Below are 14,061 nucleotides of genomic sequence, written 5' to 3' on the forward strand. Positions count from 1 at the left end.
AAATAAATATTTTTTATATATGTATATCTAAAGGTTAATGGAAGAATAAATGGGTAAATACGTGTCTAAATGGATGGTTTTTTTGTAAAATTAATTGTATAACTGACTTCTTATTAACAGTATCTTAGTGAATACAGTGATGTAATATGTGACGTCATCAGTAGTGGATTGCGGTTGCGCGAGTTATAGTTAGCTGAACTAACTATAACGGGGGAATTTCAATGGTTTTTTACGAGTGAAATGTCCAGCTAACTATAACATGTGTGAAACCTATGGTTTTTTCAGTGTATATATATATATATATATATATATATATATATATATATATATAATTTGTTATTGCTCTGGGGCCCCAACACGTGGGCGGGACTATTTATAAAAATGCCGGTCCCGCAAAAAACAATGTGGTTTGATGTAAAAGGACTGCTGCACGGGCCTCTGATGAGAATCACAAGGATTCGAAACGCGTAAGGCAAGGGACGATACGCAGGAATGGGAAGCTGCAGGTCTTTTGAACAAAAAAAGTGGAAACTTGTCTGTCGTGGGGCGCGACCCCAAATCTTGGGAAGTTTTTTGTGAATATATATATGGTCCTGCCGTGAGCAACGCACCGCCTACAAAGAGCGCCAGGTAATATGCCCGAAATCGGACCTTGTTTGTGACTTTGCGGTAGCAAAAACAGGGCATATGGTGCCGCCAAGGACTGGACTTTGGTCAGGACTCCTGCATGTTTAAAAGGACATGCAATGGAGCCACGGTAATCAAAAGCAAGTTAATCGGCATCACCTACTGGAGGTCAAATCCGTTTGTAAACCAAAATGAACCACAAGTACCATCATGCTAGAGTTCAACCCATCGAGGCGTCCACCAGGGGCAAGAACTATAAAATCAGCAATCACTTGGTTGGTGCGTTTTGTGATTTCTGATGTCTTGGCTTATCTTTGAAAAAGGTCAAACGTGACCGAAATGCATTAGAACTGCCAGCATTGCAAAATGAATTATTGAAATCTTTTTCTTACCGTGGTGAGTGCGGCTCATTTCATTTTTCTGTGAGGAGATAGATTTGCGTGATATTTTATTTGTTATTGCTCTGGGGTCCCCGCACGTGGGCAGGACTATTTATTGCATATGACTTTGAGTATACCCTTGGAAGGGAACTAGGATTACAGGTAAGTAACTTATCCTTATACTCCATTCTCACACTCTTGCGGGAAAACAATATAACAATGGAGTCGATGCCCATGCACACTATTACCAAAAGGAGCATTCATCTTACCTTGTAAATCAAAAGAACTTTCAAATATCCAGACCCTACACTAGATGGCATGAATATGCGAAGCATGTGAATCTACAGCACTACATGCCAAGAACAGATGCTTACAGAGTAAGTAACAATCCTTTTGGGGTTGGATTTTCATGAAAGTTATTCCCATGACGGACATTTCCACTGCTGCTTGGTGCTCCAGTGCATGTTTGAGCCTCAGAAGCAAATGACTTAGCCTGACTGCTAAGGATTTTTCTCCTACTCTGCTGAAGCAATGATCTATCATTCCAAAGTAAGTAACTTTAAAATGCCTTGTGGCACAAAGTCAATGCACCTTGTTGTACTTTTTCTGGTTGCATATATTCCTTATGTAGTGCAGGTAATTGCACAAGATAAAACACGGTCTTTCAACTTCAGTAACCTGATCATGCTTTCCTGTTTTGTAGGATATTCTGCTCATCAATGTTGTGATTGAACAAATGATATGTGATGCTGATCCAGAGCTTGGAGGAGCTGTACAATTAATGGGACTTTTGCGTACTCTGATAGATCCTGAGAACATGTTAGCCACAGCTAATGTAAGAAAATGCAAATGGGTAAAGAATATTTAATGTTTTAACAAATTCGAGAAAGAATAGATGTACTTTCAATTAGTCTTGCTTTTTTTGTAGTGTTTCTAAAAAAAAAAAGTAAAATATTTTTAAATAAGCAATATACATACTTGTTATAATTTACTGCAAATGTGCATCTACTGTGGAAATAATTTAGTTGAGCGGTTTTGTTAAGTTGTATGCTTTTTATGAAATGTTCAGTGCTTAAAAAAATTATACGTTTCTTCTGTGTCTTTCCAGAAAACTGAAAAAAGTGAGTTTCTGAATTTCTTCTACAATCACTGCATGCATGTTCTCACTGCACCTCTTTTGGCAAATACATCAGAAGATAAAGTTGAAAAAGGTAATCAAAATATTTTATTATTTATACCTTGTTATTTCTTATTTTGGAGTTTCGGAAGCTAAACACTAACAATTACAACTTTTTTGTTAGATTTGTCATGTTTAGGTTGTTAAAATCCACCGCGGTGATGAAGTAGTAATGTGGATGTTTCTCAAAGGCTGCTGTTCGCTTGTCATCAGAGAGCATCTCGGTGCGTTTTTGTTGATTACAATTTGACAGATTTTTCTTCTTTTCATAGGAGTGTGGAATTCTCTGTACCACTTAAAGTTGTACCAAATATTCTTTAGGATTAATTCTTGTGGGCCTTTCCGTGGAAATGTTTTTTTGATGGGTTATATAACTGTAAGTGGTTCTCGCTTCTGTGTAGGATTCTTTTTCAACAACACCTCAATGTCTTTATGGAAATATAGCTAGGTATCTTTCAAAAGCTGACCTAAAACCAATTTAAAACTGTGTTCTTGGTTTCTTCCCAAGTAAATGTTGAGGCATTTGATGATTGTGCTGTTAGAAGTATGGATTGAGAGGAAGTGTTGCCTGAATGGCTATATTTCATTTTGTGACTACCTTCAATTTTAATCTGAGGCTTCCGAGGAATAAAATTGTATGCAGGTTAAAAACAACTGGAAATGTTTGTATTTTTTATTAATCTGGGTTGGTTAAATATGTGTAGAAACAGATATTTTAATTGTTATTATTTAAAATAAGTTATTTATGTTTTGCTGCTATTGAGTCTCAAATGTTGGGGGAATAAAAATAGTTTCATCCTGCTTTATTTTGTAGTAACAGTGATCTACTCTACATCCTGAGATGGAATTAGATTATGGATGTGTATCTATTGTGTTATTTTTTGGCAAGGCACCCCTTTTTTAGCCATGGTCTTTTGATTGCATTTTTAGTGATGTTGTAACTAATCAACCTTTCTAAGGCCTTCAAAAATAATGTATTTTTCCGGCGGCAATTTTGACTGATTGAAAATGTAATGTTTTGTGCTATGTGAAAAAATGGGCTGTTGGCTAGCCAGACAACGGCACCTTAGGACCCTTATATATGTTGTTAATTTTGTTTTTATTTGACACCAACCTTCTGAATATTTTCAGCACTCAAAGTTCAACAGAATGTGTTTCGGGTAATTTCTTATTTTACATGAGAACTTGTGACCAAGATTACTTTTGGTGTTAAAGAAGGAAATGCTACTTTTTCAATTGTGGAATGATTTTTGCAAACTGTGCATAAATGCCAGGTCTCCATACATCATACCACTAAAATCCACAAGAAGTGGATCATAATTGCTCCCCCTCCCTATATATATATTTTTTTTTCCTCACCCATTTTCCACTTTATAGTAAGGACTACGTTTCCTAACGAAATTTACTTTTAGGGTTTGCTAATAACTTTGGCTCTGTTTGACAAATCTTCACAAAACTTTTCAAGACGAGCCTCATCCACCTTAGCTTTTTTCTGGCAAGTTTTGGGATATCTGTCAAGTGGAGGCTGAGAGAAAAGAGGGAGGATTCCATGTGTTTCCCCATGCTGATTTCCATTGGAAAATTGAACAGCGATACCTAAAATGATTGAATGGAATTACACCAAGTGTGGTAGAAAGGTAGATCTTGATCCAGAAGGTATGATTTTTGTGAATTGTTGCAAATACTTTCAGTAGTTTTGTAGACATTAAGATTCAAAATTAATGCATTTTTCTCATGCAACGGATCTGCAGATCTGACAGATCAAAATATTGTGAGAAGCTGGGTTGTTTCTGTTGCAGTAACCCCACCACTTTTTCCCAGACTACTGACGAACTTTTGACAGGAGGGGTACATAGGGGGCCCTCCTGGAGCCAATATATGGCCCTGAGGACGATATCACCCAGGGCCGTATTTATTTCTATTGGTAGAGGGCATGGACCCCCCCCAACAACTGAGCCATTTTACACCCTCATAACCCGATCCCCCAGGCCCTGCAGTGTAGTGTGTATTTAGGGGGGGTCGGTGCCTGGGGTCCTTCACTGTGAGCCATGGCCCTGCTGAACCCATTCCCTGGGGCCAGCTCTCTGTTGGTATCCCGGGGAGGCAGAAAGACTTCCCGGGTGGGAGCAAGACTTCCCGGGTGGGAGCACAATTTTTCTCCCTGCCTGTGCTCACAGGCAGGGAATACAATATTGCTCCTGGATGGTAGTTGAGTAAGGGGTGGTAGAAGCGATGGGGGTGGGGGGAGGTGTGGGTAGGAGCAATGCCAGCTCCTGCCAAACCCTGTGAAGGATGCCGACAGGGGAGCCATGGTGGAAAGGGTCTCCCCTGCATCCCACAATGTTTTTTAAAGTTGTGTGCCCCCTGGATTGGACCAGGGCACCCACTAGAAAGAAAGTTAAGTGTGGCGGGATTCTGCGTGGCCCCATGGAATGGTATGCTTGCAGAGACCTGGTGGGACAGTTAACTGTGGATGTCCCGTGTGGGATCAGGGCACCCACATACAAAAATACAAATAATTCAATATAGGAGACACTCATTTATTGACTGCTCCTGGAAAGGAGCACCACTATAATGCCCTTCATAGGTCATTTACTTACATTTTACACCATGGTGGTGACCCAGTGTTGTCAGGGGTAACAGCACTATGATTTTTTTATGAGTTTTGAAGGGCTACATTGAGTACAGGAGTTCCGCACAAATACTTGAAAAACGTAATCCTATGTTTCTCTGGGTCTACTAAATTTTATCCCAGGAAGAGTTGCCTTTCCATAGATCAAGCTTTTGCTCTCCTGCTAGGGAATGCACGAACCCCTTGTGGTTCATCTTCTGCCTACATTATTTGGTGTGGAGAATGTAAAAAAAAAAAAAAAAGCCCAACATATGGTTAATATTGTTTTGATTACAAATGCTTTATTTCAATGTTTGACAGATATTGCAATGATGTCCTGACTACTTGACAAAGCCAATGGGATTGTCTTGTATATTGGAGTTGTAACCCCTTCACAAAACCTATAGGCCTGCCTTTTATATATTGACAGTGACTCATGTTCAACAAACCCTAAATATTTGAGTAAAAAAAGAAATGTTAAATTTACTTTATATTTAGATAACAATGTCCGATACAACATAAGATTTGAAACTAATAAATTCACGTTCACCAGTTAGTTAACTGAATTAACTATAACTCGCTCCCTGAAGTAACTATAGTTCCTGCCCTCGCCATGCACTGCTTATACCCTCACATATAACATCACTCATGACATGTTCAGTGACAGTATTGATAACATCACTGATAACAACTGAAATGACATAATTTATTACAGCACTGTGCATTGCGTGAGCATGAGTTATAATTAATTCAGCTAACTAGAACATTTGATTTTTATTGTATTTAAAAAACCTTATGTTGTACTGACATTGGCACCTAATTATAACATCACTTTTTCCAGTGACTATTGCGTTTGTGTGTGCGTCTGAAAAACCAATGGTTACAGGGACGTTATAGTTACGTTCAGATTTCACCTGTACAAAACCATTGAAATTCAGCAGTTATAATTAACTGGGCTAACTATGACTTATACCCCCACAATGCACAGCCTTTGACCTTGCATATTACATCACTCATGACATTTCAACTGACATCACTGCTGAAATCATCCAGTGAGTGTGATTGTAAAAGTTTGAGAGTTAAAGACAGATGCTAAGCTTCTGCATAAGTTAAATTTCTATTCTTTTTGTACTGCTGAGTGATTCTGTTTCTAATGTATGTCCTCTGAATGTATCACTTTTGGAGTGGGTGTCTGAGTGGTTGTATGGGTACGTGAGTGGCTGTGTGTATGGCTGTATGGGTGGGTGAGTATGTGTGAGTAGCTGTATGAGTGGCTGTGTGAATGGCTCTATAGATAAGTGACTGGATGTGTAAGTGGATTTATGAGTAAGTGATTGTCTGTTTGGATGTATGGGTAAGTGACTGGGTGGTGAGAGGCTGTTTTGCACAGTAAGTATTGTGTGAGTGGCTGTTTAGATAAGTGAGTAGCCGTGTGAGTGATTGTATTGATATGTGAATGGGTAAGTAAATGGTTTTGTGAAAGAGTAAATGGATGTATGACTGGCTGTATGGATGAGTGAGTAGCTCTGTTAGTGATATGGGTGAGTGAGTGGCTGTGTGTGTGTGCATGGGAGGAGTTGCACGAGTCTGAGTGGGTTGTATGAGTCTGTGAGTGGGTAGGTTTGCGTGGTTTGTGGATGTGCGTGGTTCTGTGGATGTCATTAGTGATGTCATTTGAGATATCATCAGTGATGTATCTGACCATGTCACGAGTGATGTAATGGGTGAGGTCATACACAGTGCATTGTGGGGAAGTAAGTTATAGTTAGCTCTGGTGACTGGAAGGGCTGATTTTCAATGGTTTTGTACGAGTGAAATCTCAGCCTAACTAGAACGTCCCTGTAACCTTTGGTTTTTTTTCAGTGAATTTAAATGTTTTTTTAAATTTTATATTTCCTAACTGTAACCTGTGCGAGTAGGTGTGTGAGTGGCTATATAGGTAGCTAAGTGGCAGTTTGGGTCTGTGAGTTGGTGTGTGTTACTATATGGGTGTGTACATGGCTGTTTGAATGGGTGTATGAGTGCCTGTGTGGATCTGTGGGTCGGTGCGTGAGTCTAACTGGGTCTGTGAGTGGGTGCATCGCTAAAGATCTATGAGCAGGTGTGGGCCTAATGCCCCAGCAGTCCCAGCCGTCTTCCCACCTCCTGCGGGAGCTGGCATTGCTTTTGCACACAGGAAGCTGCTGGAAATGCAGCACCCTGCGAGCTAGAGCAATCTTTCATCCCTTTTCCTGCCTGCGTGCCTGACTGCGGACAGATCTCGCTTGCTGGAAGTGAAGTGTTTGCTATGACTAGCCAAGTAAGCGAAAACCGCTATGTCCTGGGGGTTGGCATCCCTGGACATAGCAGGAGCCGGCCCTTGGGGGTGGTGTTCCCCAGGGACATTATTGGCTCCAGGAGGGAGCCACGTGGCCCCCCTCTGTTTTCACGGTTCGGCTCTGGGGCAGTGGTGATCCCCGGTGGTATATGACCCAGGAGCGAGGGCCTTGTGGCCTCCCTCCCTCTCATTAAAAATATAATTGGCCCTGGGGAGGTGGTGGTCCCCGGGGCGGGGGGGGGGGGGTCCATGTGGCCCTCCCCCTATGTATTTTTTACATTGCAGCCCGGGTTGGGGGGGCATATGCTCCCTCTTTTAATTTAATAAAGAAAGAATGCCCCCCAGACCTGGCCCACTCAGGGGCTTAATAAAACATGAAAAAAAGCCCTCGAGACAACGCTTTTTTGAGGGGGGGTGTTGTAATTTGTGCAAATATTTGTGAATTTTTTGCAAAACTTGACGTGAATAACAAAATGCTTTATTGCCATGGTGGGGTCCCAACGGATTCCATCCCTGCCCCCTTTTCTCTTTTTTTTTTTTATTTTATGGGACCCGGCTGAATGTGAGTCCCAAGATGGCTGCCAACACTTCCCGGTTGAAGTGTTGGCATCAAATTGGAGCTCTGCAGTAACCAGCTTGTCATTATTGGTAAAGTCGTCATGATCCTAGATATACTAATTTCGATTTCCTTGAATTTCTCAACAACTACTGAATAGATTTAAACCAAATAAACTGAAAGCGTGATCTGCATAACCAAATCTACATTTCTGCCAAATTCGGTGTAATTCCGTCCAATGGTTCGGGCTGAGGTATTTAAAGCTCCTATGGTTATTAACCTAGGAAATAAACTTTTTTTGACCCTCCCCTTTTTCTTGGCCCCCGCTTGACGGAACAACTTTCCATGCTCAACAAGACTCACTATGACATTTGTTTGGGAAAATGTTGTGAAGATTCATCAAAAGGCGCTAAAGATATAGGCAAGTCCAAAAACACTTCCTACTTTAAGTTGTGTATTTGGGATACTAAATATAGCTACTGGTTTCACTTTTGTGTAAGATGGCCACAATCGCACATCTCACCAATCCCATGGAAACATTGGACATCCTGCTTATCAAACCAGATCCTCTGGCCCTTTCAGTTTCACTTGACCTCTGCTAAACAATACACAACTGACAAACGTTATTGGTTTTTATAGATCAAATGCAATGAAGTTAATGATTGGCTCTGTCCTCTTCATACGCAACTGTGCACTGTTGGTTCTATTTGCATTTTGCTGGTCTTCCTTTTTAAGGTCTTTCCTGATGAAACATGCTGCTAACATTTGAGCATGTTAAATGTTGATATGCTCAGATTTATGCATTGCTTAGAAAAACTACCACATGTAGTAATATAGTTGTTCTCTGTTCTTATCAGCCACTTTTGTTAGTCTTTGCTTCTTAAGTTGCACAACAATGTTTAGTAATTGTTTCAATATGCACATTATTTTATCCTTATGTGAAAGCTGCCTGTAGTAGTTAAACAAATCCACAATCACTTTGCATGCAAATCAGTTGCTTGAACAAGTGTAAATATATATGTATATGGGATGTTTTGCTATTTGACAGTTCAATTTTTTTCTCACATATATTTGAGATTTTATTGTGAATGGGTTGATGTATCACATATAGCTGAACGCATTTGCTATTAAATGAGGGCTCTTTGCATAATGCAAGTAGTATTCTTTGTTGCTTCTTTTTTTTCCTTGTAGTTTGTTGAAACTGAGGAACGTTTCATAGACTCCAATGACCTTAACTGCTACTTGGGCAATATTGGTACACAGGGGGGCATTGATGCCAGTGGCAATGATATCTAGCAAGATTGTTGTAGCCCACAAACTAGGACATGCAAACCTTCAACGCATTAGTTTAATACTAATTCCAGTGATGTTTTGAAATGTAACCTTATCTTTCGAACTGTGATTTTCTTTTTTTGTGTCCTCTTCTACCAGCCTTAGGTTGACCGAGCATTCAACAAAAGTCAAACATTATTTTGTTTTCTGGTAACTTTAATCATGATGATGCTGATAAGCTCTCCAACCTTAACAGTGACCCACAAAAGAGTAAATTGGGATACTTTTGTTGTCCCAAACAGAATTCTAGATATTGTACTTAACTTTTCACACGACAATACATTTTATATTACAGCCCAGTTGAAAGTTGTAGACAATATTTCAACACATGTTAGATTATGGTGCTGTTACAATATCCAGCAAATGTACACCTTCAGGGAATGCTATACGTGATGTGAATTTTTAAGTTAGGCAAACTCTTGATAAAACAATGGGTCGACCCCCGCGGGCTCCCATCAGAAAATGGTTCCGGAGGCGGCCGCGCGCTGCCTTTGCTGGCAGTCGAGACTATTCTTGCAAGTGCGATTCAGCCCCCCTGGCGTCTCTCCGCAACCCGATTTTTCAGCAGACTACTCCGGAGTGGGTATGGGTGCGGTGGGACATTAAGTAGAGTCCCCTCAGCCGGATTCAGGACGGATTTTGGGTGTTTAGGGCTTTTCCCCCGGCGGAGCTCTGCGTTCAGGCGGCCATCTTCGCCGGCGCCAGGCCACGCCCCCCTGTCTTTTAGTTTTAAACATGTATTGGTGAGGGCTGGGTAGCACCCCACCATCAGTGTTTAAAAAAAAAAAAACAACAAAAAAAAACAGAAGTTTAAACAAAACCAAAAGGCTGACTGCCAGCACCAGTGTTTGATTTGGAAAAGTGATCTGTTGCGTCTGTGTGATAAGTGTCTGGTGTCAGTTTTAAGACGGAGTGTTTTATTTTTTAATTCAGGAATACCTTTCCATTGAAAATTCTATTACACACGGAGGTGCAGAAGTCTTTATGGATATTTTAGTGCATAACCCTGTGATAAAATCCATGTTGCCATTAATGAGACTTAGACGCTGGCATGGCTGTCTGGGAGAAACCTCAGGCAATTCCAGCTGCTTTTTTTCTCTGCATCTTTATCTGTCCATCCTACATCTTGAGTTGCTTCAAGGAGTTCACTGAAGTGTGATGTGGAAATGGCCTATTGGAAGATGCAGACTCATCTGGGCACACAGTCTGTGCTTTGGCCAGATCCTTGAGTTTGCCAGAGGTTTTAAGAAGAAATGTGCGGATCATGTCCACCAGCTTTAATTCTGGGGTTATTGGCATGAACTTGTAAAAAGAAAAAAAAAAGTCAAGGAAAGTCCGCAAACCTACCAGTTTTGCTTGCCAGTCAAGAGGTTGTTTGTTGCACAGAGGTTGACAACACATTACATATTCATCTTCAGACATGCCAATAACTTCCAAGCCTCTCTAGGCCCTTTGTGAGTTTGCGTGATCAGCTGTCTGTTGGTGTAGCTATTTCAGAACTGGAAGGAGATCACCCCTGATCAATGGGTTCTGCAGGTTGTAAAAAAAGCATTTATTCAGTTTCTAAAGTAAGTTTCCTGTTCTATCGTCCCATCCCGCCACACACACATTTTAACAGAAGAGGTTGAAGTTCTTCTGTGTAAGGGAGCAATAATAATTGTTCCTTTGAGGGCAGTTGTCTTTGTGCCAGACGTTTCCAAGAAGACTGAAGGTCTCCGACTTATCCTTCATTTAAAAATAGTTTCCTCAAACACTTGTCGAGGAAAGAAAATTTCAGAATGGTGTCTGCAAAAAGTGTTGAAGGCATTGCAGAAGTAGTGATGAATGGCGTCCTTGAGTCTCTAGTACTCTTATTTTACATTCCTATGTTGTGTTGTCACAGATGTTACCTGAGGGACATGGTGAACCATCACCAGTGTGCAGATCTTCTTTGTGCTCTTTTTTCTTTGGTACTGCCAATGTTCACCAGTCCTTTGGCGGTAGTGAAAGCGTCTCTATATAGAAAAGCAATTGATATGCACCCTTATTTAATTAGTTGGTGAAAGGAAATTATATTTCTGTTGCTCAGTGAGATTGTCTGTGTTGACATTTCTGCTTTTTTTTGGACTTTCAGTGAACTAAAAAATCTTTTCTGACCCCCACAGAGCGTTTCAATTACATTGGTGCATTTTTGGATAATCCTTCATGTGATAGAGAGTCAAGAGTATAAGGGGACAGGTTTCCCAATGATTCAAGGAGCCAGTTCTGATGGCGAGTTAAGTTCCAGCTCTTGGGTTTGATGGCTGTTCATGATCAATGCAATCACTTTCTAGTAACCTGAATCTAGTTTTTGTACCCTGGGTTGGTGCGGAGCATCCGGAGTTGGTGCTGTTTGTGGGTCAAGCATTCAGGCCTTGGTGGCGGTTGAAACAGATGCATTCCTCTTAGGTAGTTGAGCTCATCTTGGGAATGCACTATCTTAAGTGTGCAATGGTCCCATCAAGAAAAACAGTTCTGATATCAAGAGGTTAGAATTAAGAGGTGAGTTAGTTACTAGTTGCTTTTTCTCCAAAGATTTGGGAGAAGCAAGTTGAAGTCAGACAGTACTTTTGCAAAATAAATAGATGTTTCCTACTCTGCAAAGAAGTGATAGACCTTTGCCTTTGGGCCATTAACGGGATAATTTTGTATTGGGAGTTCTCCTGTGGCTCACTGATATACGAAGGGGTACGATTACAGCAGTAAGATTGTGGTTTTGTACAAATTAGGAGTTTCAGATTGAAGTATTTTACAGATGTTTTACTAAGTGGCCACAGGTGTTGCCAGCCAGAGCAAGAGGAAGATTCTCTAGGATGCACTTAAGATTCTCTGGAACTTAAAGATGGCTATGCCTTCCCACTGGCTCATTTGAAACAGGGTTGAAGATTTGTCTGCACAGAGTTCATGATTGCACTGCAGTGGGAGAGACTGCGTGGTATCAAGATCTGTTGGATTGAAATTGCACAAAGTTATGACCTCATGCAATTGTTGTAAGATACACTGCCTGGTGGGAAGGGCAGGTGCTGTGCAATTTTTTCATGCTTGGAACTTTAAAGGCGAGCTCACTCTAGTTTTTCACTTACTGATGAGGTAATGGAGATCTTGTTGATGTGATGAAGCCATACGCTGGAGCAGCAAATTCTATTTGTTAGTGCATCTTTGCTAAGCAGTGTTAAGAAAAAGGTTTTTGCCCTTTAAAATCTGAGATTCTTTAGGTGAGAGGCCTCTGTTTAGATATGGTCAAAGGTTATGTGCCTGGTTTTTCTACCCGGTTGTTTTCTCCTGATCATGTCTGTTCATATTGCCAGTAGTGATGCATATTTTTTAAGAGTGATTACAAAATGTAGATTTGATTTAGTTTATACTTTCCTAATTGGAGAAAGTTTCTCTTTTAAGACTGTTATTTGTTGCTCCACCATCGGCTGGGAGATTTAGCAAATGTATCCTTTTGCCTACAAGTGCCTTCATAGATTTAATTTGCTCTGTACACTTTGACTCTTAATGTTAAAATTATTTTTTGCAAGAAACTATTTTGTATTTTCATCTGGCTTAAATGGTATCTTTGCCTTCTTTTAAGCCTTAAGTTGACAGGAAAGAAATCCTACCGAAGGTAAGTAACTTATAATTTGACCTTCACCAAGTTTTAGAAGGTACAAAATTACAAGAGTGTAATGGTCCAGGTGGGTTAACTTTCTTCCTCGCCGCAACTTAAGGAAAATCCTGAGTCCCCTTTTCCAACATCTTGCAAACAATGTGAGGTTCAGTAAGTGACCACTGTTTGAAAGGGCTGATTTAAAAAAAAAAAGTGTTCGAGACATATGAGCTGCACAATTCACACTCATAGTGCATAGATCGCCATTTGGTGTTGGGCTCGAATGCTTGCACCTTGTTGTCTTAGAAGAAGTCTTTTGTGGTCACGAGATTGGTGTGCATGGGCATAGACTCCATCCTCAGTTTTTTCCATCGGGTTCGGATGCAACTTCTGCGCTCTGGTACCGTATTACCCAATCCTTTTCGACGTGCTAATCATCAAACTTGACGGTATTGTTTTCGTTCGCGTGCACTTCGACGCTCTCCTCAAATACCCAATTCCAGTCGTTGACGCGGGCTGCTGGGGCTATTGACGCCTTTCGGCTAATGGAAAGGACTCCATTTAAAAAATGCCCCCAGTGTGGAGGTAAATTCCCACACAGCGACCAACACAAGGTCTGTAACCTGTGTCTCTCGCCCGAGCAGAGTAATTGCCAGGCCTGTGCCTCGGTTCGATCCAAAAGGACTATCTGATCGCTGGGCCCGACAACACGTTATGGCGTAACAAGCAGCTCCGGTGCCGGAGGACATCTTAAACGAAGGCCCCGATGTCCCGTAGGAGAATTCTGAGGATCTGGAAATCGTGTCCGAAGCAGACGACTCAGACGACCACATCACTCCAGGTCAACGAGTGTGTCCAACTGCCCCTACCCCAACCCCACCTGAAAAAAAAGAAGGCTCCGGTCAAAACTTTGCCTGCTGGGCCTAGTCGTGACCGAAAGAAATCTTCAGAAGCCCCGGGCCTGGCTCCGAAGACAAAGGAGACGCCTTCCGGCTGCTCGGGACCGAGCAAGCCGCATATCAGTGCCCCACAGACACCGTCGGCACCAAAGCCGGGAGCTCATCCTACTCCCGCTAAAAAGCCATCGGCACTGAAGGAAAAGGCCTCGGGTCAGAAACCAAAACATTCGGAACCGAAAAAGATTTCGACATCTAAGCTAAAGGATCCAAAAACACCTTCAAAGGCTCCAGAGCAAACCCCGCTTTGACGCGAAAAAATCGGCGCCTAAAGCGACTACCGAAGAGTAAGAACTTTTTTTGACCGGATCCCATCGATCCAAAACAAAAAACAATCCAAGTGGACCCCAAAACACACAAGAAAAGGAAATTGGACACCCCACACATCCCTGAGGTGCCTGTAAAGAAGAGACTGTGCCATTTCGTCTTTACGAACCTCTTCTCCTGTTCTTCCTGCTAAGCCTTTCTCTCCTCCAAATTCTCCCATACTCACCA

General features: G+C 41.4%; 1 protein-coding gene across 4 annotated transcripts in view; it reads left to right on the forward strand.

The window, feature by feature from the left end:
- Positions 1 to 14,061, forward strand: part of PPP4R3B (protein phosphatase 4 regulatory subunit 3B) — a 455,240-nt gene that overhangs the window by 278,765 nt on the left and 162,414 nt on the right. For 2 of the 4 annotated variants that reach the window (XM_085612383.1, XM_085612385.1), the window contains exons 8-9: positions 1,711 to 1,842; positions 2,116 to 2,218. In XM_085612383.1, the coding sequence (XP_085468509.1) occupies positions 1,711 to 1,842; positions 2,116 to 2,218 (235 nt within the window). Of the gene's footprint in view, positions 1 to 1,710; positions 1,861 to 2,115; positions 2,219 to 14,061 lie in introns of all 4 variants that reach the window. The other 2 variants (XM_085612382.1, XM_085612384.1) reach the window with 1 other exon arrangement.

The sequence above is a fragment of the Triturus cristatus genome, chromosome 6 (assembly GCF_964204655.1).
Source record: "Triturus cristatus chromosome 6, aTriCri1.1, whole genome shotgun sequence".
NCBI lineage: Eukaryota > Metazoa > Chordata > Amphibia > Caudata > Salamandridae > Triturus > Triturus cristatus.